We start from the raw sequence: 26361 nt of genomic DNA on the forward strand, positions 1-26361 counted from the left end.
GCCGCGCTCCATCGCCTGGGTCATGCCGGGCTCTCCCTGCCTGGGGAGCGCAGGGCTGGGCTGTGTTCTCCGGCCTCTCCCGCAGCCCCTCAGCTCTGGCTGCGCTCGCTCTTTGCCAGGTGCAGCCCTGGAGAAGACACAAGAGCAGGAAGCCGGCCGTGGCCGCTTGCGCAAAACCCTGAAGGTACCTGCAGTTACCCCCAGCTGGGCTGCTGTCCCTGCTGTCCCTGCTGTCCCAGCCTGCTGTCCCTGCTCAGCCCAGCAGCAGGCTTGGAGCATGCCACGGAGCATGCCTGGCTTCCCTGCCCTTTATTCTCCTGCAGATGTTTGGGAAATTGCTGCGCATTCGACGACGTAGAAAGGTGGGCCCCACAGCAGCTGAGGGCACAGCCCAGCCTGCCTCGGGGCTGACCGAGCTCCAGGCAGAGCCTGATGTCAGCCCAGATTGGGCTGAGCGCTCAGAAGACTCTGAGGCTGCAATGAACGAGGACAGGGCAAAGGCAGACAAGGCAGCAAGTGAGGATGTGGCCGTGACAAACAGCAACACCGCCGAGACTGAGGACATCTCAAATACTGGCAGCAGGCCCACTCTCACTGGGATTCATGCTCCCACTAAGGTTCTTTTGGAGGACAGTGCTGCTCCTTCTCAGGAGCAGGTAAGCAGCCTGGGGCTGGGCCTGGAGGCCTGCCAGGATGGTGTGTCCCCTCAAGCCATGGTCCCTGGGCCCCCTCAGCCTTTGAGGCCAGCAGAGTGTGGCGGGAAGGGAAGCACTTCTTGGGGGAAGCTGGGCAAGTTGCTCCCTTGGACAGCACTCCAAATCTCCCCCATGCCTCCTCCAGGTGCCGGCCCTGGTAAGAAACATCCACCAGACTCTTCTGTCCCATGGCACTGTGGATGTCAGGCTGCACAGCCACATTGTGAGGCGGACTGAAGAGCACCCTGCCAACGTGGTGCTGACCCTCCTGCGCTGTGCCCCAACATGTGACAGGTACGGGGCCCACGTGCCTGGAGAGCTCAGGGCTCAGCAGCCTTTAGGGCCCATGGCCCTGCGCAGCCTGTGCTATGGGGTCTGCTGGACAGGCAGAGAGGTCCAGGAGCCTCGGGCCCCTCTGTTTCCCGAGCCTGCTGCCCATGCTCCCCCCTGCCCCCCAGGGCACCGGGGCTCTTTCACCTGCACTCGCACAGCTGCACAGGGCACGGTACTGTGACTGAGATGCCCCTGACACAGAGATCTGATCCCACAGAGCTGCTGCGAGGATATGGAGAAGCATTGGCTCGTCAGGAGTAACAATGGAGAAAGTGCTGCCAACACTGCTCCCTGTAATGGAGGATTGGCCACTGCACAGCGCATGCGCCTCTGATGGTGATGACAGGGATGTTTTTGCCCTGGCTGTGAGTTTCTGGGCCCATGCTCGCCGCCAGGTGGCCTCTGCAGTAGCTCTCAGTGCTCTCAGTGCTGGAGTCACTGGGCTGAAAGCTGGGCTAGGGGCAGGCTCAGGGGGCACCAGGCCCGCTGCTCCTCCTGCATCTGCCCTTGGGCCCTGCCCCATGGACACCTTGGCACTGAGCGCTGTCTCTGGCTGCTTCTTTTGCAGGCAGCTCTGGTGACTGTGCAGGTGCCCGGGTGGCTCAAGGCCATGATCCCTTATTCTGAGCAACTGTTTCTGGCACTGCTCTTCCATATTGTCATCACTACACAGCAGCCGCCAGCAGAGGAAGTTGATAGCTTCTGGGGAGCGTGCCAGGAGGAGCAGCGCCTTCCCATCACGCTTAACAGGTGCCAGTCCTCCTGTCCTTGCCATGCCCTTGTGGCCAGCGCCAGCGCTCCTAGTGTGACCTGGGCTTTGCTCTGCACACAGGTTTGCAGTGCAGGCCATGAAGGTTCTGCTCTGCCGACTGCGGTGTGAGCACGTGGTGATGTCTATGGAGCGCAAGTGTGCCTGGGAGACGCTGCTGTGTGCTGACAGCCAGCACTATGCCATGGCTCTGCTGGCCAGGTGAGACCCCCTTGTCCCCGCTGTCCCCGGCATTTGTGCCCTGTGCTCCAGGCAGTCCCTGTGGGCATGGGCCACAGAGGCTCGTCACTGAGGGACGGCCAAGGAGCCTGGAAAAGGCTGGGAGAGGAGAGTGCCCAGAAGGGGCCACCTCCCAGAGCAGCCACATCCCCTGCAGGGATGCTGGGGAAAGACCAGGCCTCTGTGAGTCAGTTCTGGGAGAGGTTTGTCCCCCACCTAGGCTCTCGGTGCCTTTTTTCCCCCTGCCAGGGAGATGCGTTATGACTTGAGCCCACTGTGTTCCCATGTGGCATATGGCCTTCTCCTGCTGCTCAGCAGTGAAAAGCCAAGCTGGGATCTGCCCTTGCTGGCATTCCTTGTGGAGGTGAGCCTGGTGGCCAGCAGTGCCTGGCTGAGCTGCCTCGCAGCTCTCTGGCCTCTCAGAGCCACAGCTGCCTGGTCCAGTGCCCACGCCCTGTGCTGCTGCCTGGGCCTGGCCCTGTGGGGTTCTGGGCTCCTGCTGGATGGTTCCCCTGTCACTGCCCCGTGCCTTTCAGGTCCTCAAGTGCCTGCACTTGAGGAAATGTGCTGGCACTCTTGTGAAGATGATGTCAAGTTGCCTGCAGATGGAGAGCAGGGAGCAGCGGCGCCTGGCGCTCAGAGGCCTGGTGGTGCTCAGCAGGGAGCCCTGGATGGTGAGAAGGGGGCTGCGGCTGAAGCTGCGCTGTGGAAAGCAGCCCCTTGGGCGTGCAGGGCTTCAGGAGCTGAGGCAGCTGCTCCCAGCTCTCCTGCCTCAGCTGCCCCAGTGCTTTGGCTCAGGCCTTTGGCCTGTGGGCCCTGCAGCAGCAGCAGCAGGGTGGGCTTGCAGTGCCAGGGCGGTGTTGGCGGTGCAGCCGTCCATGGCTTTGCAGCGCAGCCTTGTGTTCCACCCAGGCCAGGAGAATGTGCAGCCTTTCTGAGAGCCTTCTGGAGCTGCTGGCTGAGGCCGATGGAAAGGTGGTCAGCATGTCCATGCATGTGTTGACAAATGTGCTCCAGGCAGACATGCTGGTATCCAGCAGCACTGCCCCCAAGCTGGCTGAGGCACTGCTGCTGCTCTTTGACCACGTAAGGCTCTGTGTCCCCAGCTGCGGGCACTGGCTGCTGCCCAGAAACTTTGGCCAGGTGAGCGTGGAGTATTTGGTGTAAAGGCCTGATCCTCTTGCATTCCTCCAGGACAACAGCCACATGCAAGTGCTCTCCCTTGAGCTCTTCTTCAGGGTGATGGAGTCGGTAGTGGACGAGGGAAAAAAGCCCCTTGTGAAGATTTTGAGCCAAAGCCTCCTTCCACTCTTCTTCCAGTGCCATGATGAGAAGCAGTGTGTGGCAAAGGTGAGGTTTTGTGTGATGCTGGTGGATCCTGGGGAGGGGGCTGGGCTGCCTCCTGCCCTGGCACCTCCAGGAGTGCAGCCTGGTGCAGGCCTTGGCACAGGGATGTGGGTCCTGTGCCTTGGCCCGTGGGGCCATCTGTGGGTGTCTGGTGCCCTGCAGGCCTCTCGGGAAACGCTGCTTGGTGTGGCCAAGTTCCTGAAGAGGAGGAAGCTGAAGCAGCTGGTGAAGAAGGGGCAGCTGTCAAAGTTCAGCGAGGTGCTGGTAAGGAGGGCCATGAAGGCCCAGGCTGAGGCTGGAGAAGGCCCCTGAGGGCGGTGCTCAGGGTGCGGGACTGGCAGCTGTGCCCGTGGCCGCTGCTGCAGGCAGAGGCCGCGCGGGCTCTTCTCCAGGCTCCCGTGGGCCCGAGGCGAGTGCCCATGGAGCTCCGGCCCGGCGGGGCTGCGGGGCGGCACGGCGGCTCCCCAGGCAGCAGCCGTCCCTCTGCCCCCTCCCCTCGGGAGCCCTTGGCCAGCAGCTGCTGTGGCCACGCCTCAGGGCGGTGCGGGCAGGGGAGGCCGGGGCTGGGCGCAGGCAGCGCCCGGCCCAGGGGCTGAGCCCGCGCCAACGCTTCCCTCCTGCCGCTCTCTGCAGCTGGCAGAGGACAGGAGCCGAGTGGCCGAGCACCTGCGTGGGGCCTTGTGCTACCTGCAGAGCCCACAGGAGCCCCTGTGAGAGGCGGCCGTCAGGATCATCGGTGAGTCCCGAGCCTGGGCTCCCTCCCTGGGCCGCCACAGCTCGGCCCCGGCTCCACCTGCTGTCCCAGCAGCGCCGGCCGGGCCCGGCGCCGTGGAGCCCCGGCCGGGCTGGGCGCTGCTGCCGCCCTCTGGCAGCTGCGCCCTGGGGCGGCAGCGTGCGGCAAGGGCGCGGGCTGAGCCCTGCCGGGCCAGCAGCCCGTGTGGCCGCGGCGCCGGCAGCGGCGCTGGCAGGGAGCTGCGCCGCTGGGGCCGTGACAGGCTCTGTTTTGGCAGGGATGGCCGGCATGGTCATGAGGGGCCGCAAGGAAGAGCTTCAGCTCCTCAATGAGGGTGAGTGCGGGCAGCGGGCTGACAGCGGGGGCTGTCGCTGGGGGAACTGCAAATCCTGGCCTGGCTGCGGCAGGCTTCGCTCCCTGTGTGGACAAGCACAGAGAGATCTCAGGGAGACGCGCAGGGGAGATTGGTGGCCAGCACCTTCTAACCCATCCCATTGTCTCCTGCTGCCTCCTGTCCATGGCCAGAGTTAGGAGCTATGGCCCTGGCAGGAAGGCCTGCTTGGCTACCTGCAGATCCAGGCTCTGACTGTGGCTCTGCTCATCTCTCTTGCAGCCCTTCGAGGCCTGAGAAGAGATGACAGCCCTTCCCAAAGGAACATAGCGCTTCAGCAGAGAATCATGGAGAGATCTGCAGAACTCCGTTTATCTGGCGGCTCAGAAGAACCATTGCTGCTAAAAGGCCTAAAGACACCATGGAAGAGGAGATCACCTGGAGAGACCAGAAGAGACCAGGAGAGACCAGCTGGAGCTTCAGGCACAGCTGATGATTGGCACAGCTGATGATTGGCACAGTTGAGCCTGTGGGAAGTTGCCATAGCTCCTGCCTTCTCCCTGCCTGTTGACAACTGCGTGCCTCCCCAGCCCTCAGACCCTGCCCGTCCCCTTTCTTCCCTCACCACTCCTCCCTTTGCTTGGCCTTCCGTGAATAAACAGTTTGGCTTCTTCACTTTGCCTGCATGCCTGTGGAGGTGAAGCAAATCCGCGGCCCTGGGACACACAGGCCCCTGCTGCCATTCTCTGCCACGCCATGTTTTGTGCACAGAGCCAGAGGAACAAGGGCAGGCCAGGCTGGAAAGGTCCCTGTGCTGAAGGTGCAGTTGCAGAGCACTGTGCAGATCCAGATCTTGCTGAGCACACTGGAGGCCAGCAGTGGGACAAGGAGCCGGTGTGTCAGGACCAAAGTGGTGTCTAAGGCCCTGCCATATTTGGTCCGCTGTTGTGCGTGTCAACAAGATAATGAAGAACAGACAATGAAGGAAACCTTATGGTTTAACTGGTGGGAATTTGACCCTTGAGGGAAACAATGGACTGGTCAATGGATGGGAAGCTGTGCCACAATGGAGCTGTGCTTGGCATGGAGGGAGTATCACAAGTCATTGCAGCCTCATCTCATGCACTGGCCACACGTTACAAACGTGGGGCTAAGTATTTTTAACATCTGCAGGGAGGGGTTCTGTCTACCCGTACAATGCAATATCTTCTGATTGCCTTTCCCTAATTTCCCATGTTTCCCCCCTCCCTCATGATTAATAAAAACATACGAAGTGGAAACGTTATAAAATTGCAAAGGGTCTTAAACTGATGTATGGTAAAACCGACAAATGGTAAAAGACAATGCAACATATCTGCAACAAGTGCGCCTCAAAGCAATTGCTGGTGGCCAACAAATAAAATGTTACCGTCTTCCAAACAGTTTTTAACAAACAATACTAATTTGTTCAATATTCAAAGCCCAAAACACAAGGTCAGGAGTATCATATTAAGAGGGCCTATTAAAGTTGAAACAAGGGTACTCAGCCATGGGGACCGATTGAACCATGACTCGAACCATCCTTGTTGAGCTTCCCTTTCTCTCTTTCTCTGGGCTAGCCTTTCTCTTAGTTCAGCCATCTAGTCTCGTATGACCCCGGTATGGTCTGCATAAAAACAACATTTTTCCTTCAAGGCAGCACACAGGCCTCCTTGTTGCATGAGCAAGAGGTCCAATCCTCGTCTGTTCTGCAGGACAACTGAAAGCAAGGAGAGGGATTTCTCAATTCTCTGTCTGTCCTCATCGATGGTCATCTGCAGTTCAGAAAGTCCATGGTGTTGAGATACAAGGGCCGAGACACCTGTGGCTGCACTGGTAGCTTCTAGACCGAGGAGCATTGCAATGGTTATGCCCGTTATTACTTCCCTTCTGTGGAGCCAGTTAGGTTTTTCTAAAAGGTGATACATTTCTTCTTCTTGGTGGTACAGGACTCTAGGAACAATTAGAACTTGGACACAAAAATCAATAGTTATTGAATTTATCAAGGAGTACGCAGGGGCTTACTCCAGATTGCTGGCAGACCCATATTCCTGATGTAGACGGGATCGCCCACTTATAGATCCCTCCATTAGGCTCAATAAATTCGGTGCAGATGTTGCCCATCTGCCTTGCTAAAATTGCTTTGCCAAAGCACTTGCCTTGGCCTGTGACCTGACTCAGGGTAATTCCCCTCCAGGGGGTGTGCCACCTCCACTGGTGTGGATTCTCTGCCATTGAATAGGTAAAGGGGACATTAAAGGCAACACCCTCATAAAAAGGGGGCTTTGCATCATAGCATAACCAGCATGATTTAGTGAAGTTCGGGTTAGATTGGTTCAGTGATAAAAAGGTAGCATTTAATATACCAAAAAATGAGTCGTAAGGAGCTGGTGTATCTAAAAGACCAGATGGGGAGGAGATAAAATTTACTACCTGTGCATTAAGGGTAAAATTGGCGCTAGTTGTGATCCCCCTCTTGGGCCCACTTGCTGTAAGAATTAGATTGGGTCCGATTGATCGGGATACTGACGGTAGGAGCCTGATAATTCGTATGTTCACCCAAATGTCGTGAAAGGTGCGGACAAACACCGACCACACCTTAAGCGTGGTCCAGTTCTCATTGCTCGGCTGCAAAATTGTCATTGTGTAGCTTGTACAATTGTGTTTTCTCCCGTCTTGGGGCGTGTATATTTGCTTGTCACTTCCAAATTTTGGTTCGAGACAGCCATGGGGAGCATACCTGACTTGCAGGAACTTATCAGGTTGCTGTGGTTGCCATCTATTGCTTGTCACGATAGTTTCACAACCGCAATATCTGCAATATCCGTTCCCTGGATAGTTACAGAAACTTTTGCCTGGGTTGGAAGCAGGTCACCAATAGGTCTTGTATAGTGATAAATCTCCAAAGCTGGGGAATCCTAGTTGTGGGGGGAAAATGTCCCTTTTTAATAAAGCCTCTTATTTGGCCTTATCATAATGCAGAGCACTAGGGCTCAGGAGCTCAGTCCCTGGGTAGGGACCGGGTGCCCGAAGCTAGCTCGCTCATGCCAAGGCCGCGGGGCTACCATCTAGCAAGCATGGTGATTATCAGCTCTATAGTGATTGCAAGCTCTCAGGATTTCAGCTCTGCTTGCTAGGTAGTGGTGCCCTGGGCTGGAGGCTGCAGCAGACGGAGAGAGAGGAGAAGGAGAAGGCGCAGGCTGTTCCACGGAGATGGCTTTATTTAGGGAGGTCCGTGAAGGGTCTCTGCTCTTCTTCTTTCTCCCCTAATGGGGTACAGTATGCTTCTTTTATAGGGTTGGAAAGGATCCAAGCTTGACCAATGGGTAAGGGGTTAACATGACATTGCCTTATAGGGTTACAGAGGTAGGTTAAGGGGTGGAGGACAGAAAACCAGGAATTTTCTTTTGCTGTTTCAGCATTCCTATTGTTCATATCCTCCATGGTGCTTTTCCTAAATCTATGGGGTTTACTACATCCCTTAGCTTAAACTCAAAGGATGGGCTATCCGGTGTGATGATTTCTTTAATAATGTTATCGCTTGAGAGGTGACGTAAAACCCACCTGAATGGCTGGTGAGGGTAATGCCCTGCATTGGCCTGCCCTCTGCCAACTAACCGAAAAGCAAGGTCACACAGAGATACCGTTGCCGCTTGGATCTCACTGGTGTGGGATTCCTGGGAGCTGTCGGGGTGCTTGATGATTTTTCCTCAGGTACTGGGGTATACCGGTTGCGGGGGCGTCCAAGGGTCCAGTCCTGCAAATAAAACTTCACAATTCTCATTAGTTCTACTCTTAAGGTCTGGTTTGATAGACATAAGTGGGCACCATTTAACTCTACTGACTTTTTCAACAGCTGCCTACCCTCGCCCCATAAGCACCAGTCTCCAACCTTGTTCCCATTCCCCTAGTTCATTTTTAATTATAACCTGTGGGCCTTCCTCTAATGCTCGGGTGGCCCAGTGCCTCTGGGCGGGGCTGTTTGTCTCGTCCCCCCTAGGGAATTGATTTAATGCTAGCAGAGCAGTTGCCAGTATGCGCGCTTGGTCTCTCAGGGGAACGGAATTAGTAAAACCCTCTGGTTTTGCCAATACCTCTAACTTGGCTTTCAGAGTTTGATTTGCTCACTCAACAATGGCCTGCCCAGTGCTATTGTATGGGATGCCATGTACTAAAGTGATACCCCATTTTGAAACGAATGCTTGGATCGATTTTGAAACAAAATTCGGGCCATTGTCTGTCTTGATCTGCTTTGGAACACCAAGCCATGCCATGGCCGTTAACCAATGTTGGATGGTTGCTTTGGAATCAGTTTTTTGATGTTGTGTGGTCATGATCACTCCGCTATATGTATCCACAGGCACTGCAAGCCACGCTTGGGGTCTAAGCAGCTGACTTAATGTAAAGTCTGTTTGCCATATTTCTGTAGCTTTGAGGCCTCTGGGGTTGATGCCGCTAGACCACAGTGGTAATTTTTGGCAGTGGGGACATGTGGCGACAACGTGCTTTGCATCAGCGGCCGAAAACCCACATTTTTTCGCGAATGCTTTAGCTCCGATATGAAGAGACTCATGTAGTTGATGGGCATCTCTCAGCATCCACAGTCCTCTTGCGGCAGCATCTGCCTTGTCGTTGCCAATTTGAAAGAATCCCTTAACCGTATTATGGCTGTTAATGTGGATGATAGATATGGTGCCTTTTCGTGAAAAAAGTGCCTCTTTGAGCATCATCGCCACCGCAGACACTGACAGGCCGGGTCCAGACATGGCTAGGCAAAGCTTAGCCACAAATATAGAGTTGGTTACGATGCTGATGTGCTCTTCTGGAAACAGTCCACATGCTAGTACTATGGCGGCTGCTTCGAGTTGCTGGACTGAAAGCGTAGGATCGGTCGTTTTGATGCATTGCCACTGTTCTCCTGACTGCCATACTGCTGCTGCAGTGGAGGTTAGCGAAGATGCGTCCGTGAAAACCGTGGATCCTGCTCGCGGCCGGTCAGTTATTTTTGGCGGGAGATCAATGTTGACAATCACAAGCAGCTGAGTCCAAGGGGATTTTGCTGCATAGCGAATCTCTCCTCCAAATCCAGCAAGGGCTATGGCTAGATGCTCTAATATTGTCGCTGACTGTGTGGAAAGCTGCGTGCAGAAGGGCAGATATATCTTGGCAGGTTCAATGCCCAAATGCCTTAGGGCGAGTTTCCTGCCTTTCATGATAAGGCTGCTAAGGAACGCAACTCCTGGGGAAAAAGCGCAAGATGGTTTTCCCAAGACCACCCATTGTATCGGTTGGGCTTTGTTGGGGGGCCCTTGGGTTAGGGCTCCTACTCCCCCTTTCTTTGTAAAGTGGACATACAGGTCAATCGGCGCACCTGAGTCCCATCTGGTGAGCGTACTCACTGACATTTGATGTTCGATAAAATTGAGCGAAATTATCACTTCTGGTGTCAGAGTTTTTCATTCCCATGGGTTTTTCCCTCTCAGGAGGTAGTTTAGGGGGTCCATGACCTTGGGAGGGATCAGGATGATATTACAGAGCCATTGTAGGGATCCTACCAGCTGCTGCGTGTCATGGAGCGTCTTGATGTCTCGGCAAATTTTTATCTGGGGAGGAGTTATATAGGAGTTCGAGATTCTCACTCCTAAAAAAGTTACGCACAGTCCCTTTTTTATTTTTGCACTTGTGATTTTGAACCCATTTAATTTTCAAGGTCTCCGAGACTGTCGACACTAGCCAGTCTACTTGGCTCGTTGATGGTGCGGCGATCGGGATGTCGTCCATGTATTGAATAATGGTCGCAGTCAGATCGTTCTGCCGAGCTGGTGCTAGTGCTTGGTACACCGTGATTTGGCAAATGGTAGGGGAGTTGACCATTCCCTGAGGCAATACTCTGTACTGGAAGCGCAGGTTGGGCCGCTGGCTGTGCGGGAAGGTGACGGAAAAGGCAAACCGCTCTTTGTCTTCCTCGTGCAGGGAAATGGAAAAGAAGCAGTCTTTAATGTCAAGAACTGCACAGGGCTGTCCTCTTGGTATCATCAAATTCATCAGCAGCAAAGTTTGTACAGGACCCATTGGTTGAATTCTTTTGTTCACCTCTTGCAAGTCGTGCAGGAGGCTGAAGCGCTCACCGGAACGTTTGGGTATTACAAAGATTGGAGTGTTCCACAGGCTTGTGGAGCGTTCTACGTGGTTCCGCTGTAGCTCACAGCTAATTAGCTCAAGAAGGGCAGTCATTCGAGGCTTTGACAAGGGCCACTGCTCCACCCATACTGGGTCCGCTGATTTCCATGTTATTTTGATGGGTAGTGGCGGGTACGCGGCAGTGGCCCTTAGAATAAATTTGTCATCCTGACATCCAACAGGGTTAGGGCATCCCTCCCCAGCAAGGCTGGGCATTCTGACATAGCATATGGGGAAAGGGTGATAGTTCTCCCCAGTCCTCTTTCGGTGCAGAGCGTTATCGCTACCAGTTGGGTTCTTTTTCGGGCCCAAGACAGCCCTCCAACCCCACCCACCATGGGGGCTTCTTCCAGTTTCCACTGTGAAGACCAGTGTATGTTTGGGATGACGGTAACTTCTAAACCCGTATCAACCCAAAAGGGGAGGCAGATAGCAGAGTCATCAGAGTTGTTATGGAGACAGGAAACTGCCCACACTATCAGCCGGTGTCTGCCCACCTTCACAGTGAAGGCCACCCAGGGGTTCCGCTCCCACGCTTTCATGGCCAGGGCCACCTCGCCCCCAGGGAGCCGTTCTTGGTATTCCTGGGGTGTAGATGGGTTTGGCTGAGCTGTTGGTTGAGTTGAGAAATTGGTCATTGGAGGGGGCCATGGGTGCGGGAGCTCTGCGCCCCATTGAGAATTGGCATAACTGGGCCGCTTCATGTCCCAGGTGGGAGGGAGCTGTGTGCGGCCCGGGTGCCCCCCCCGCCTCCTGTTTCCCTGATATTTAGATCTGCACTCTTTGGCAAAATGCCCCTTTTTGCCACATGCCCAGCATGGCCCCCATGGTCTCGTCTGGCATGGGGGAACAGCTGTTGGTGGATACCCTGACTGGGGGCAGTTCATTGCAACGTGACCTGCCTGGCCACACTTAAAGCATGCTATCACACTAGTTATTGCAGTGTGGACAGCTGCCTGGATTGGGGCTAGATGTTTTTCTTTTGCGACATGCCTAATCATGTCCACGATGTTAGACCCGGGTGGTAATGACCATAAAATGTCCTTAGTGGCTGAATTGCATTGTTGGCGCAAACACTCCGCTAACAAAGGGCCCTTCGCTTCTGAGGGTAGGGCTGAGGAATCAAGTGCTACCTGGAGGTGGTCCACAAATTGTGTAAAACTTTGACTCTCACTTTTCTTACAGTAGACCATGGTGATGGTCTAGCAATGACCTTAGAAGCAGGTCATTGCTTCATATCCTAGAGAGGATAGCCTCTCTAGTGACACGGGTAGTTGTCATAACCTCATGGGCCCGAAGGCCCGAAGGCCTGTGCCTGCGGGGTGACCATGGTTGGGTCTGTACCTGTAGAGAGCTTTTTAGATAATTGGTTAGCTGAGAAAGGACATTTCGATGTGATACCGATGGATAAGGATAGGAGAAACAAGCTGGGAACTGAGCAACCAGTGTCCAATCACTGACAAAGGTCACAGTGACCTTCTCTGAAATGGGAAGATGGGGGAGAAAATCGCTTGCCAGAAAATGTAGATATCGCAGGTAGAGAAGTTAGAAGAATGCAAACATAGAAGCAAAATATTTGTTAGAAGATAGAAGTAGGTGTGGTTGATCTAAGTGTGCTTTAACCAATAATGAGCTCAGCTTTTGCAATATGTATAAGCTTCATTAACACCAATATAAATATGTGTGGGTTTTCAATAAACTTTGGGATTTGTCATTCACGCATATGGTGTGTCGCATTTCTCCCACCGTTCACGACAAATGGTGACCCCGGACGTCGGGACTAGCCACGGTCGGAGGCGTGAGCGGAGTCAGGTCCTATCGCAGCTGAGGACGGCAAAAGCATGGCTGAAAAAGGGAAGGTGCGAAGGCCCCGGGTGACCCCAGAGGGGGGCCCGGCTGATACGTGCTGCCGGAGCCTGAAAAGAGCTGCAAGAAGCGTGCTGTTATCGTTCAACACGGATAAAGAAAGGCAAGCAGTATATAATTTATTTCCTAGCTTTTTATAAAAGCGTAAAGTTAAGAGTATAGAGTTGCAGAAAGAGCTTAATGGGTTGTTAGCTCATGGGTATGCTCAAAGACTTTTTCGGACTCCTTGCACGGTGCATAGGTTATCAGAGTGCCGTATATTTGGGGATTAGTTGTGGCAGGCAGTCATAGATGATGATAAAGCCGCGAGAAAGTTGGGAAATTTAGGGCGAGTCGTGCATGCTGAATTCTTGAAATACCAGGCAGAGGAAAGAGCTGCCCAGCAGGCTAGTGCAGCCCGTGAAAGAAACAGGAGTTACAGAGACTGATTTGGCTCCCCGCCGACGCAAGCTCCTGCTCTAAACGGCAGTTCCCCACCCCCATCGGCGCCTGCTCTAAGCAACACGGCCCCGCCGACATCAGTGCCTGTTTTAAGTGGCACCCCCTCGCCGACTTCGGTTCCTGCCCCATACGGCGGTCCCCTGCCGGCACCGGCATCTATGTTAAGCGGCGGCTCCCTGCTGACACGAGTTCCCGCTCCAGACAGCAGCTCCCTGCAGCTATCAGCTCCTGCTTTGGGCAGCAGCCCCCCCCCGCGTGTACTCCAGCCGTGCCGTTTGTGCTGCCTGCCCCAGTGTTAAACCCTACACCTCCTCCGCCGCCTGCTCCGCTCCGCAGCCGCCCCGACCCCCGAGCTGAGGGGGCGGCAGGACGGGCCTCCCACCCCCTGTGGAGCAGTGGGCTCCGGGAGGTCCGCCCGCCCCGCGGCTGCCCGGCACAGCTCTGCTTCCCGGCCACCAGCCGCCGCGCCCAGACACAAGTAGCAGCTGTCACCGCTTTGGCTCAACCGGCCTCCAGCCCGCCACCGCGAGGAGCCTCGGAGTGGACCTGGCAGCAACGGCGGACAGTAACCCTGATAACTATTCACCCAGAAAAGGTTCCAACTGGAGTGAAGGGACCACTTATTATTGATGGATTACCTATGGGAGCTTTGCTTTTAGGATGTTCCTCGGCTACAATGATGAGATTATTTGTTTTATCTGGAATAATTGACGCTGATTATACAGGAGAGATTTCTATTATGCTGTATACTCCTTTTCCACCTATGCAAATCGAACAATGAACTGTTAGATGAACTTCGAACTTTTTTAAAGGGAACTGATCCAGCACAGCCTGTTCGTATAACCCCTGAACAGGTTAAGACACTGCAGCAGATATTAGACTGTGTTACACAAGGCAGTGCTCAGACACGTGATCTTGATCTCCCTGTACAGCTGACAGTTTGGTGTGGACCAAAATTTTTACTGGGTGCACTTACTCAGCATAACAGAAAAACGGGGGAGACATGGGCCTTGGAATGGATATCTCCTCCACTTCAACAACATAAAACCCTTCTTCAGAAGATTGAAAGTTTAGCTGATTTGCTCAAAAAAGGTCGTGATAGGACAATGTGGTTGGATTCAATGCCCAAAAAGATCACTAAAGCCCTTATCGGATGCTATAACTGCTTACACAGATGCAGGAAGAAAATCCAAACAACTGTTACTCATTGTACATATTTATATGTTTAGAAAACTGGACTGGATGTCATGTAACATTTAGAACTATAATTTAACCTGAATGTTAGTTTGCGCAAAAAAAAACTCCCTCCAAACAACAAAAACAACAAAACTCCCACTCAAAACAAATACTAAAATATATAATAGACTTCCAACCATAAAATTAATACTATTATTATTATTATTATTATTATTATTATTATTATTATTATTATTATTATTATTATTATTATTGGGGACAATTCTGATAAATAATTACCAAAAAGAATATATTCATCCCTACTGTTCAAGCATCAATTGACTTTTAAAACATAAAACATAAACACTGATGTTTGAAGCCTAGAAAACATTCATTCTATTGTTTGAATAATGATTTCAGTCTACAGGAAAACTGTTGCTTAGCTTTTCCTGTAACATCGAACAAAGAGTATTTTGTACTTAGTTGCTATCCTTTTTCTTTGTCCAAGTGAGAACACAATATGTCATTTAAAATATTCTCTCATTTAATTTACATTTTAATCTGAAAGAGAATATGGGTTTAAAAATCATACCACAGCATTAACGTCCCTTTGCACTCAGAAACATATTTCTTGTACCTGTTCAATTTAAAGCAAACCCACAATACTCTAAGCACCTGACTCAACTTGTAACTTCTCCATCACTTCTTATATTTTTTTTCCCTCTGAAAATAACCAGTGTGAGCTGTAGCTTGTCTCTCATGTGTTAAGTTCTTCACTGGCTTTGCATAAGAAGATACACAAGCACATGAGTTATTCTACACTGCTTATTTGTCTCAAACATCTGATCTAAAACACGTCATTTGATTTGTATTTCTTAATATTTTATAGGTGAGTTAGTTCTGAGTCATTTTTCTCTGTTTCCTGTGTCTAACCAAGATGATGAAGGACTTTGTTGATACATCAGACTTCACTGAAACAAAGGCTTCACACAGATCAGGCATCTAAACTATTTGTTCATTTCAAAAGTGGTATTTTGGCTACAGTATATTTTTTCCACTTGTGTGGTAGAAATATTCCTCTGGCACAGTCGAACGTGATAGGTCCTATTTTGGGAGGTCAAGATCCCAACCAAGTGTGGGAAGATTGTCTGAAGAACTTAAAGAAGCTGAAGCTGAGGAGAAAGAGACGTTCTTTAGAGCTTGTGACAGACATGATGGCCGAGTGGCCCAAAAGGGTGCCTGGGAAAATCAAGATGGGATGGAAACTTTATGGTGTTGCTTTATTAATTTTTGCTTCTTTTGGGGACAGTGTAGACCATCAGGCATGGGCCCCACCGCAGCCCAAAACTAACATATGGGTCACCCTGGCAAACTTAACCAAACAAGAGACTATTTGCCTGTCACTGTCTTCTCCTGGCAATCCGTTCACAACTTGTTTGGTTGGATTACCAGCAGATCCCTGGCCGTGCCCTTTACATGTACCAACTTGTAAGGTCAGCAATGCTAGGATGAATGTGGATAATTGGGATCAGTGGATTTCCCGCTTTCCTATAGCACCACAGGAGCCCCAAGAGTTAGAGTTGTTAGGGTCAGTGATGGCAGATGCATGCATTCATTTTAACCATAAAAGCCTGCTGTCAGTCAAGAACCACTCTAATGTTATAACTTCCAGCATGACTGTCTACCGAAATGCATCGGCCTGGTGCAATTATACAACAAAGAGAGTGTCAGTCTCATCAAATGACCCTATTCAATTGCCAGCCGGATATTTCCTGATATGTGGAGACCGTGCTTGGGCCGGTATCCCATCAATGCTGCACGGGGGACCATGTACACTTGGACGGCTGTCTCTACTTACACCTAACATGTCCATGATACTGAACATGAGCTGCTGCCATCGTAGAAGTAAATGAATGGCTCATGCCTTTGCAGCTGACTGCCGAGACGATGTAAAGTTTTGGTCCCCAGCGGCCATAGTTGCAGCATCTTTCTTAACTCCAGGGGTATCGGCAGCAGGTGCTCATGCTATTTTAAATAAGTTAGGGTGTTGGCTTGCTAAACAAACAAATGCAACTTCTTTAGCAATTTCCAGTCTTTTGCTTAATGGAGATTCTATTCGCCATGCGACACTTCAAAATAGAGCTGCAATTGATTTTCTCTTACTTGCACAAGGCCATGGCTGTGATGAATTTGAGGGCATGTGTTGCATGAATCTTTCTGATCATGCACAGTCTGTACACTCACAGCTCTCTGAGTTACGGAAGTTAACTGGGAACTTACAGGTAGAATCAGGCCTTAGTATTGATGGATGGCTCAAATCTTTAAACCTAGGATCATGGTTACGCTCTATTGTTAAGGTTAGCATTGTAGTAGCTATTGTAGCTTTGTTGTTAGTATTAGTCTTGCCTTGTTTTTGTATATGCTTGCAGAATATGGTGAGAAAGATGATAACTACCGCATTTAATCAAACCATGCTTGTTCAACAGAAAAACGGGGGAAATGTAGAGAGCTTTTTGGATAATTGGTTAGCTGAGAAAGGACATTTCGATGTGATACCGATGGATAAGGATAGGGGAAACAAGCTGGGAACTGAGCAACCAGTGTCTAATCACTGACAAAGGTCACAATGACCTTCTCTGAAATGGGAAGACGGGGGAGAAAATCGCTTGCCAGAAAATGTAGATATCGCAGGTAGAGAAGTTAGAAGAATGCAAACATAGAAGCAAAATATTTGTTAGAAGATAGAAGTAGGTGTGGTTGATCTAAGTGTGCTTTAACCAATAATGAGCTCAGCTTTTGCAATATGTATAAGCTTCATTAACACCAATATAAATATGTGTGGGTTTTCAATAAACTTTGGGATTTGCTATTCACGCATATGGTGTGTCACATTTCTCCCGCCGTTCACGACATGTACCCATTAACCGCTGTATACTAGAACCGTGCAGTGGGTGGTCTGCCCCAGTCACTAAGGCTAGTTGCTTTGTGCAGTTGTCCTCCCATTCCTATTTGAAAATGATCATCCCTGCCCCATTTAAAATTAATCTGCAAGTTCATTTAATATCAAATGGGAGCACTCATCTCCTCCAAAAACGCTATCGATAAGAGTGGAAACCATAGCTGAATTAATCCCTCTGTCTGCAATTGCTTTAACAATGGCTTGCACATCCTTAGGGTTTACCGGCGAGTAGGTTCTCTGATTTCCGCCGTGCCCCCCCACTCAGACTGGGAAAGCTAGCGTGGCTGATGGGGCCCAATTGGCGCATGCTATTTTTATTTTCCTCCAGTCTGTAAGTGGAGTTCGTCTCTTTTCTAACTTCCCCTTAACCCAAGCAGGAGTGTTGTGATTACTAATCTTACATACTCTCGCTCCCTCCTTGTCGGAGTCGGAATCGGAGTCAGCTACGGACCGCTTGTCTAACCACTCATCCCAGCTCGAGTCTGACTCAGGTCCAGAAGTCGACTGACTGGATACTTACGGACTCCAGAGCCTTTTTTTCAGGCTTTGACCCCGCCCCTTTTTTCTAGCATTGGGCAGCTCCTTCCCTCTAGGCTCGCCCTGCCTCCTGGTGGGGGAGGCTCACCTCTTACAGGAATATGTTTCCAAACGAACGCTCTGAGGGGCTCTGATTCCCCCTCCACATCTCTACCCTCTTTCCTGCTCGCACGTGTCTGTGCTGTCCTGCAAACCTTCTCTATTCCCACCGACCGCGTCCGCGTCCCCCCCGTCTCTCTGGGGTTCGGCACTACCCTGTGGTGCGTAAGGTGGAGGTCCCTCCCAGGCACCCTCAGACTCCAAGTTAATGGCGGCGCTCCTCGCCTCCCCTGACAGCCCGTCCCAAAAAGACCCCACCTGCTCTTATCCCTCAGCCGGTGGGCTTGGGCTCGGGAGCTGTAAAGAGGATCCCCGTGGCTGCAAATCCTTGCACTCGGCAGAACCACAATCGCCCATAGTCTGCGGAGTTGCCCCAACACCCAGCCAGGGCACTGCTAGCAAACAGTCCCACGTGGCTTTCCAAGTTCCCTGCTCTTGCCGAGCCTTTTGCAGAGCCTGTACCACTTTTCCCCATGATTTAAGATTTCTCCCCAAACCTGAGGACATTGTTTCCTTGGCTAGAGCCTTGGTACATTTATCTCATATTTTTGGGTCGAGTATGTTCATCGGCTGGTCAATGACCCCAATTTGTAACAGCCTCGACACTGTGAGGGTAAAGTCTTTTGGATTACAATCAATACCCCATTACTTATGGATCTGAAATACGACCTTCGCGAGAGCTTCCATCCTCCTCGCTGGTCCAGGAGCGTCCTCCCCGCCGAGCAGGCACAGCCACTACGGCTACCATTCACCCGTCCAGGAGATTCCCGTTTCCCGGCTAATTTCCTGGGTTTTGGCACCACTTGTTGCCTCCACTGAGATGTAGTGACCTGGTTCAGGAACGGCACGGCGGCAAACCTCCAGCTGCTCAGGCCACGTGCTCACAGACACTTATATGGTGGATGGCAAAATGGCGTTTATTAACTGTTTACATGGGGTTATATAACCTCGTTTCTGCTTGCATCACAAATGGGGGTCACTGGCCAACAAACAGGGGGCTAAATAACTTTAAGAGCTGAGGGGAGGGCTTCTGTCTGCCTGTACAACGTGATTGCCTGTCCGATTGCCTGTCCCTAACTTCCCACAGGTATCGACATCCTCTGGCATATCCAGAGTGCTGAGGAACACTTAGAAGAGCAGATGCATAAATAGGCGGGGGAAATACACCTGGAGGATCACCCCAGAAAGATTCCAAGGGGCTCTGGGTCTGTTCCCACAGCCCCAGTGACTTTTCCCTCTCTTCATTTCCATTTCCATCATTTTACCCCTCAATTTCACAAGCCCCCTGTGACCCTGGTCACAAGGGTTTTCAGGATGAAGAAGAGACGAGAATGTTGACTCCATGATCAGAAGGCTTGATTTATTATTTTATGATATATGTTACATTAAGACTATACTAAAAAGCAATAGAAAGGAAAGGGTTTCTTCAGAAGCTAGCTAAGCTAAGAATAGAAAAGAATGAAATAACAAAGATCTGTGTCTCAGACAGAGCAAGAGCCAGCTCTGCCATGAGTGGTCAGGAAATCCAAACACCCACAGGAGACCAATCACAGGTCTACCTGTTGAATTCCAAAGCAGCAGATAACCATTGTTTACTTTTGGTTGCTGAAACTGCAGCTTCTCACAAGGAAAAATCCTAAGAAAGGATTTTTCATGAAAGATGTCTGCGACAGTCCCCCAGTTGCTGCCTTGATGATCCTTGGGGGCAACTGAGCAGGGAACGAGTTGGGGGAAGCCCAGGGTGGGGGAAGCAGGGGTGAGGGGTCTGCAGGGAGGGCTGGGGAGGCTGTGGGGGATGGGGGTGCCCAGCTTTTACACCCCCAACACTTTTACTTTCTCTCTCCTGCAGCAGAAGGAAGAGGCCGTTTGACACGTTTGTCACACGGAGGGGGGGTTCTGTCCTGGGGGGGCACATCCAGGGGGCTCCTGTCCTGGGGGGATCCTGTCCCAGGGGGGACACGTGATGGACAAGGGGCTTCTGTCCTGGAGCATGGCAGCTTTGGAGGGGTCCAGACTTCTCCATTCTTGCTCGTCCCCTGTAGAATCTGAGCCAGCAAGAGGAGCTGGGGAATAGAGCCCCAGCCTGGAAGGAGACAGAGACTCCTGCTCCATGAAGCCAGTGCCCATCCAAGGGTGATGCCCAGCCATGGCCCAGCCCCACTGCACAGGGATGGCCATTGCCCAGCCCTGCTCTGCCCAGCCCCAGGTGGCAGCCAGCACCTGAGGGTCTCCCCGGCCCCCTTGGCTTTGATTCTGGCAGCTTTAGAGCTGCTGCAAAGGTGAGAATTCTATGGGGGGGAAGGCCTGCCTGTGGTTTCTGCAGCTCTGAAAGAAGCAGAAACCCTGATGGGAGCTCAAACAGTGGCTCTGAGAAGACCTTTGATGGTTTTCAGAGCAGGACTGGCTGGTAACTGCCCCTGCAGGGGCAGCTGTGAGGGAACCAGTCCAGAAATGCAGCAATTGATCATTTGTTCCTCTTGGTAAGGGACTGAGAGAGCTCCAGAAGAAGAGCAAATCCCGCACCAATCTGCTCAACAAGCTGCCCTGGACCCTCCTCTTGAACAAAGCCTGCAGCCTTGAGGTACCTCATGGAAAGAATATTTGTTCTCAGGCTGTGGCCATCAGATAAGAGGGAAAATGTGGAAATACCGAGCAGGGGCTCTGGCTGCGACCATGGTGGAGCTCTGGGGAGTGACCCGGTCTGGATTCCAGGTGTCCCCAAAGCTGCTCCATCCCTGCATTTCTCACCTGAGTGAAAGGCTGAGGGTTTGCAGGAATTGTGGTGTAAAGCCACCAGAGGTGCTGCTGTGGACCCGAGAAATGCCCAGGGTCAGGTGCTGCCTTCCTTCCATTTGGGAACATGGAGAGTGGTCGCGGGTGTTGTGCAGGGCGTGTGCCTGGCCCCGGGACACTGCTACGCTGCCAGTGGGCACTGGGATCCAACCTGCTGCCTTGGCGGCTTCTGCCCGCTGCCGGTGGTGGTGCTGGGACCGATTGGAGGCCGTGAGTTTGCAAAAGGAGCGATTTGCCCTCCTCCCTCCCGCCCGAGGCCGCCATGGCCCCTGAGGGGATGGAGCTGGAGCGGGGCGCCCCCTGCTGGCCGGGAGTGCTCCCTGCAGCGCCCCCTGCTGGCCGCGGTTATAACTGCCACAAAAACCAACAGCGCTGAGCGGGAGGGAAAGTTCTGGGTTTGTGTTGTTGGTTCTGTTCTGGTTTATAAATTTTCCAGTAAAGAGCTGTTATTGCTTTTCCTACAGTTCTGCCTGGAAGCCCAATATTCTTTAAAATTAAAGAAAATTTTAGGTATGGTCTTCTTTCCATTCCAGGAATGTTCCCACTTTCCTGAGCAGATTTTTCTCATTGAAACAAGTTGTCAGCTCCTGGGTTCCAGCATCGATGGGACAGACGATGCAAGAGGAGACAGGGTCGGGGACTTGGCCACCTCATGCTCTGCCATTTAAAAGCCAGTTGGGCCACCACGGGCCCTCTTCCCAGCTGGCACTTCTGGTCACCCGGCCACTCAGGAGCTGGCTTTGGAAGAGCATCACACTGTCCCCAGTGTGCCATGGCTGACAGATTGATGGACAGGTGGGGTCCTGTCTCACCAAAAGCAAGGCCTGACCCACCCCTGCCACATGGAGCTGTTCCAAAATACCTCCAGACATCAAACTTTTCCTGTCTCTGACACCCCGCCCTGTGCCATGGCCTGATCCTGACTCCCCTGAGAAAGGGGGAGGCTCCAGAACCCCACAGGGCATTTGTGAGATCCTTGTTTGGGGAACACGGCAGAGGAGGGGTTTGGGACAGGGAACAAGAGAATCCAGAGCCTCCTGAAGGCCGCTTTGGCCATCAGAGCAAGGAAGGTCCAGGGCTCTGCCAGGTTCCTCTGGTGAGAGAAATGTGATGGGGGAAAGGTCTGAGGTTTGTTCTTTTTTGGTGGCTTTCCCAGGAAATCGTTCCTTGTGTGACAATTTGGACTCTCAGCCTTGTTACGGTTGCTGTTGGTTTTATTCTCTCTCATTGCAGTTTCAGGAAATTGTTCTTCTCTCAGCCCTTTGGGATCTTTGTGCCCCCACGGGGAGGGATTGGGGCAGTTTTTAGGGGCAGCACAGACACGAGTGGGTGCCCATGGGTGGGGACCCCCAGTGCCCCCAGTTCCCCCCAGTGTCACAGCACATTCCCATAGATGTCACCGGGTTCCCGCAGTCGCCCCTGGGGTCCCCGCAGCTCTGCGTAGGTCACCTGGGGATCCTGGAGTGTGGTGGCACGGGGGGACACTGCGAGAGACACGGGCTGTGGGATCTGGGTGGGGTGACACTGGTGGGTGACGTGTCCCTCTGCGTGTGTCCCCCCCATACTCACCCCCTGCCGTCTTGGTGACCACGACGTGGGTGTACAGCACCTCCCCCTCCTCTGGGGGGGCCGAGGGATCCGGGGGGGCCCTGAGGGAATAAAGGGGATGTGGGGGAGGGAATGGGAGGTCTTCGGGGGTTCGGGTAAAAGGGGAGAGTGTGGTTTGAGCTCCCCACTCACCTTTCCTTGAGCTTCCTGGCAGCTGCAAAAGAAAGAGAGGAGGAGTCACTGTGGGGTCCCAGGGCCCTGACCCCTCTCAGGATTGCTGAACCCCCATGGGATGCCCAAGCATCCCTGAAACCCCCCAGAATCTGTGAACCTCTCCAGTGGCCCCAACCAAGTCAGCCTCAAGCACCCAAACCCAGCTGCGACAAAGACCACCAAACACCCCCAGGGCCCCCGTGAAGAACTCCCAATATCCCTGCAGGACCATCCAGCAACTGCCCAAACCCTACAGGACTCCCAGCCAAAGTCACATTTCTGGGGCCGTGGGTGCCGCCCTATCGCTCCCCAACTATGTGGGCCTCTACAACTCCCTGGGACCCCTGTCCCCGTTGTCACCCACCGACACGGTGCCACCGGTGCCAGGCCACAATGACACCCACGAGCAGGAACAAAAGGGCCCCACTGACCCCTGTAGCCACTGCAAGAAACAGAGGGGGACACGTCAGGGTCACCCATGACCCCAGGGGTCTTGCATCCCCGAGTAACCTTGTATGACCCCACCTGTGACCCTGTGTGTCTCTGTGTCCCACGCTGTCGCCTCCAGGGCCAGCTCAGGGCTGAGTGCCCGGAACACGCGGTGCCCGTCCTGTCCCAGCTGGTTGGTGGCCATGCACTGGTAGGTGCCCGAATGTCCCACATCGATGTCCCTGAGCTCCAGGAGGGGACCCTGGGCTACCTCCTTCCCGTTGTGCAGCCAGGTGAAGGTGACAGGGGCTGAGCCCACCTGCACTGAGCAGTGCAGGGTCACGTTGTCACCTGCACGCACCTGGTGTGATGGGGGACTGGGGATGATGGTGGCATTGGCCACAGGCACTGTGGGGACATAAAGAAGGCTGGCACTGGGTGAGGTGGGATGGGGGTGCTGCAGTTGGGTCACCCCAAGCCAGAGGGTCCCACTGACCCAGGATGGTGACATTCAGGGGGTCACTCTCGGCCACGCTGTACCCATTGCTGACCCGGCACCGGTACTGGCCGCTGTCATTGTCCCCAACGTGGTGCAGCTCCAGGTGGGGGCTGGTGCCCAGCAGTGTCCCTGAGCCCTTCTGGTGCGAGGAGAAGGACAGGGGACCTGTCCCTGCGGCCACCGTGCAGCTCAGCACCAGGCGGTCCCCCAGTGCCACCTGTCCCCTGGGGGGCTGTGCTGACAGGGACACCCCCGAGAGCGGGACCCCTGTGGGAGGGGGTGACAGAAGGAGACAGTGAGGGACCTGGGGGGTAAGGGAGGGGAAGAGGGATCCCAGTGAGGGAGAGGCTGCGAAGAGACTGGGGGGTCTTGAAAGGGACTCCGAGGAAGGATTGGGGGGTCAGGGAAGGGACACGTGGTGAGGGAGGGGGCTGAATCCAGGGAGGGTACAGGGACCCAAGGGAGGGGATGGTGAGAGCTGGGGAATGTGATGGGACTTCAGAGAGGGGGGAGGGAACCTAGGAAGGGGTGAAGGGACCCAGTGAGGGATGGGGTTTCCTGGCACTGATGGAGGTCCCCAGACAGTGATGGGGGACCCAAACAGACCGTGAGGGCTCCCCATGCCCATCCCCGCACTCACTGTGCACCGTTACACGGAGCCGGGCTCTGCTCTTCTGCACGACCCCCCCTCAGAGTGCACCTGGCAGCTGTAATTCCCCGAGTGGGAGACCCCCAGGGCGGGCACCAGCAGCTGCGGGGACCCCTGCAGGCCCCCCACCACCTGCCCGTCCCGGTAGAACACGTGCAGGAGGGGGGCTCGGGGCCTCAGGGGGCTGGGGGTGCTGAGGCAGCTGAGAGTCAGGGGGGATCCCTCGGTGGGCATGGCGGGACCCTCACGCACCAGCACTGAGAAGAGCTCAGGGAAGGAGAGGGGAGGTGAGGACTGTGACTCTGAGTCTGCTGGGAAGGGGCTTTGGAGGTGTCAGGAGATTGGAGTTCCAGCCCTGGGGGTGCTCACCGTGCACTGTCACTGTCACTGCTGCTGACCGTGAATGAAAGGGCTTCACAAAGCCACTGCAGCTGTAGTGACCGCTGTGGTGCAGCTGCAGGGGGGACAGCAACAGCTCGGTTCCCCTGAGGGACCCCCACAGATCCTTCTCCTCCCGGTAAAATCGCACCCTGGTGACCGGGTTGTCCTGCCAGCCCCGGCAGCGCAGGGTCACTGTGTCCCCCTCCAGCAGTGCCCGTGCTGGCACCTGCAGCACCAGCTCATTTGTGGGACAGGAGGGTCCCATCTCACTGAGAGGCTTGAGACAGGTGCAAGGAGAGTCCCCATGGCACTGGGGACATGTGGGTGCACTGGGATGAACTGGGATGTTCCTGTGTGCAGGGCACCACACAAGGGGTGTGAGGCCACCCACAGAGTGGAGCCCACCCAGATCTATCAGCGGCCACCCAGATGATTTAAGATCCCCACTCACCATCTAAGACTCTGACGGGGGGGCTGTGCCCACTGCCAGGTCTGTCACACGTGTAGGTGCCACTCTCAGTGACACTCAGGTGGTCGAGTCCCTGCTGCCCCCAGTGCTGCCCATCCTTGTACCAAGTTGTGGCACCAGCGGTCCCCAAGCCCTGGCAGGTCAGTGTCACCCGGTCCCACAGCACCGCCGGCCTCCAGGGGGGCTCCACCAGGAGCTGGGTGGTCTGGGCACCTGTGGGTGACAGGGGACACCAGCCTGCCATGGCCAGTGTGGGGCTGGGGACAGTGGGGTAGGGCCATGCCATCCCCCGAGGACTCACCAGCAAGGCCGAGGATCTGGGCTGGAAGGGAGAAGGGACAGGGCTGGGTGGGGGTGGTACCATGGGGACAGAGGCACCGGGGGCACAAGGTGTGGGAGATGTCCCCAAACTGTCCCCATGTGGACAGCAGTACATTCCTGTCCCCCTTCCTCTATCCCCACATCCACCCCATGGCTCTGGTGACCTCATGCTCTGGCACTGCTGGCATTGGAGACCTCAGGGGACCCCACAGCCCCCCTGTGCCCCCTCCCCTCCCCATCCCCGGGTTGTCAGGCCCATGCCCGGGGCACTCACCCCACAGGAGCAGCGCCACCTTCCCGGCCATCCCGGTGTCCCCAGCCATGTGCACTGGCTGTCACTCGCTGCTGTGGCCACCGCTCCCCTGGCTGGCGGCTCTTTGGATGAAGGGGAAGGAAGCGAGGTCACGTCCGTCCCCATGTGTAGGTGGCCCTTGGTGGGGGCAGGGTGGCCACAAACTGGGGACAGGCTGGGGACAAGGCTGGGTGGGACAAGGTGGGACATGGAGTTCCAAGGAGGGGGGGGCTCAATGGGTTTGGGGAGTCAGGGATGAGTGTGCAGGAGAATGGGGGGTCCCAGGGATGGGGTCCCTGAACAATGGGGGTCCTGAAGAGGGGGAGTCACCTAGGATTGGGGTGGGGGGCATGGAAATATGGATCCTAGGGCTGGGGAGACTCAGGGATAGGAATCCTAATGGAACGTGAGCTCCAGGGATTTGGAGTCATGGGATGGGGGTTCTTTGGATGTGGATGATGGGTGAATGGGGGAGCTGAGAGGATGAAGGTCCTGGGGGATGGGAGATTTCAGGGCTTGGAATGAACAGGAGAGGGTTCCTTGGGAATGGGTTCCTGGGCCATGGAGATCCTGGGGAATGTCAGTACAGGGATGGGGCTCCCAGGCAAGGTGGGACATAAGGAATGGGGGTGCCATGGTTGGAGTCCAGGGGAACGGAGATGCCAGGGATGGGCAGTGGCTTGATGGACACAGGGATCTCAGCTCCTTCCCTGGGTGCCTCAGATTTTGGTGTGACCCAGGGCCCAGCACTGCCACCCCTGGGGTGCTCATTTCCTGTGCAGGCATCACATGGGGGTCCTGGGTAGCTCTGCCTCTGTGCCCTCCCCTGCCCTTGACTTTTTCCTCTCTTTATTTCTCTTTTTTCCTTATTTTCCTCACTTTTGTGCCAGGTGCCCTCTGCCCCCGTTCCTGGCTCAGCAATCCCGGGGAGCACCTGAGCAGGGAATGGATTGGGGGGAGCCAGGGGGGGAGGAAAAATGGGGAGCAGGGGGTGCAGGGAATGGTGGGGAGGCTGGGGGGGAAGGAGGTGTTGGGCTGTGCCCCCTCAACACTTTCACTTTCCT

The 26361-nt window shown here is 54.0% G+C and overlaps 1 protein-coding gene across 1 annotated transcript; it reads right to left on the reverse strand.

The window, feature by feature from the left end:
- Positions 1-9291: 9291 nt before the first annotated feature.
- On the reverse strand, positions 9292-25310 carry LOC143696218 (high affinity immunoglobulin gamma Fc receptor I-like). Its single transcript, XM_077191927.1, is given in 12 exon segments — positions 9292-9381; positions 10188-10409; positions 11123-11235; positions 22066-22145; positions 22237-22258; positions 22622-22699; positions 22783-23094; positions 23183-23452; positions 24204-24453; positions 24641-24897; positions 24986-25006; positions 25280-25310. Coding segments are annotated over 12 exon segments (1746 nt in total).
- Between the last annotated feature and the right edge of the window lie 1051 nt (positions 25311-26361).

This window comes from Agelaius phoeniceus, chromosome 31, assembly GCF_051311805.1.
Source record: "Agelaius phoeniceus isolate bAgePho1 chromosome 31, bAgePho1.hap1, whole genome shotgun sequence".
NCBI lineage: Eukaryota > Metazoa > Chordata > Aves > Passeriformes > Icteridae > Agelaius > Agelaius phoeniceus.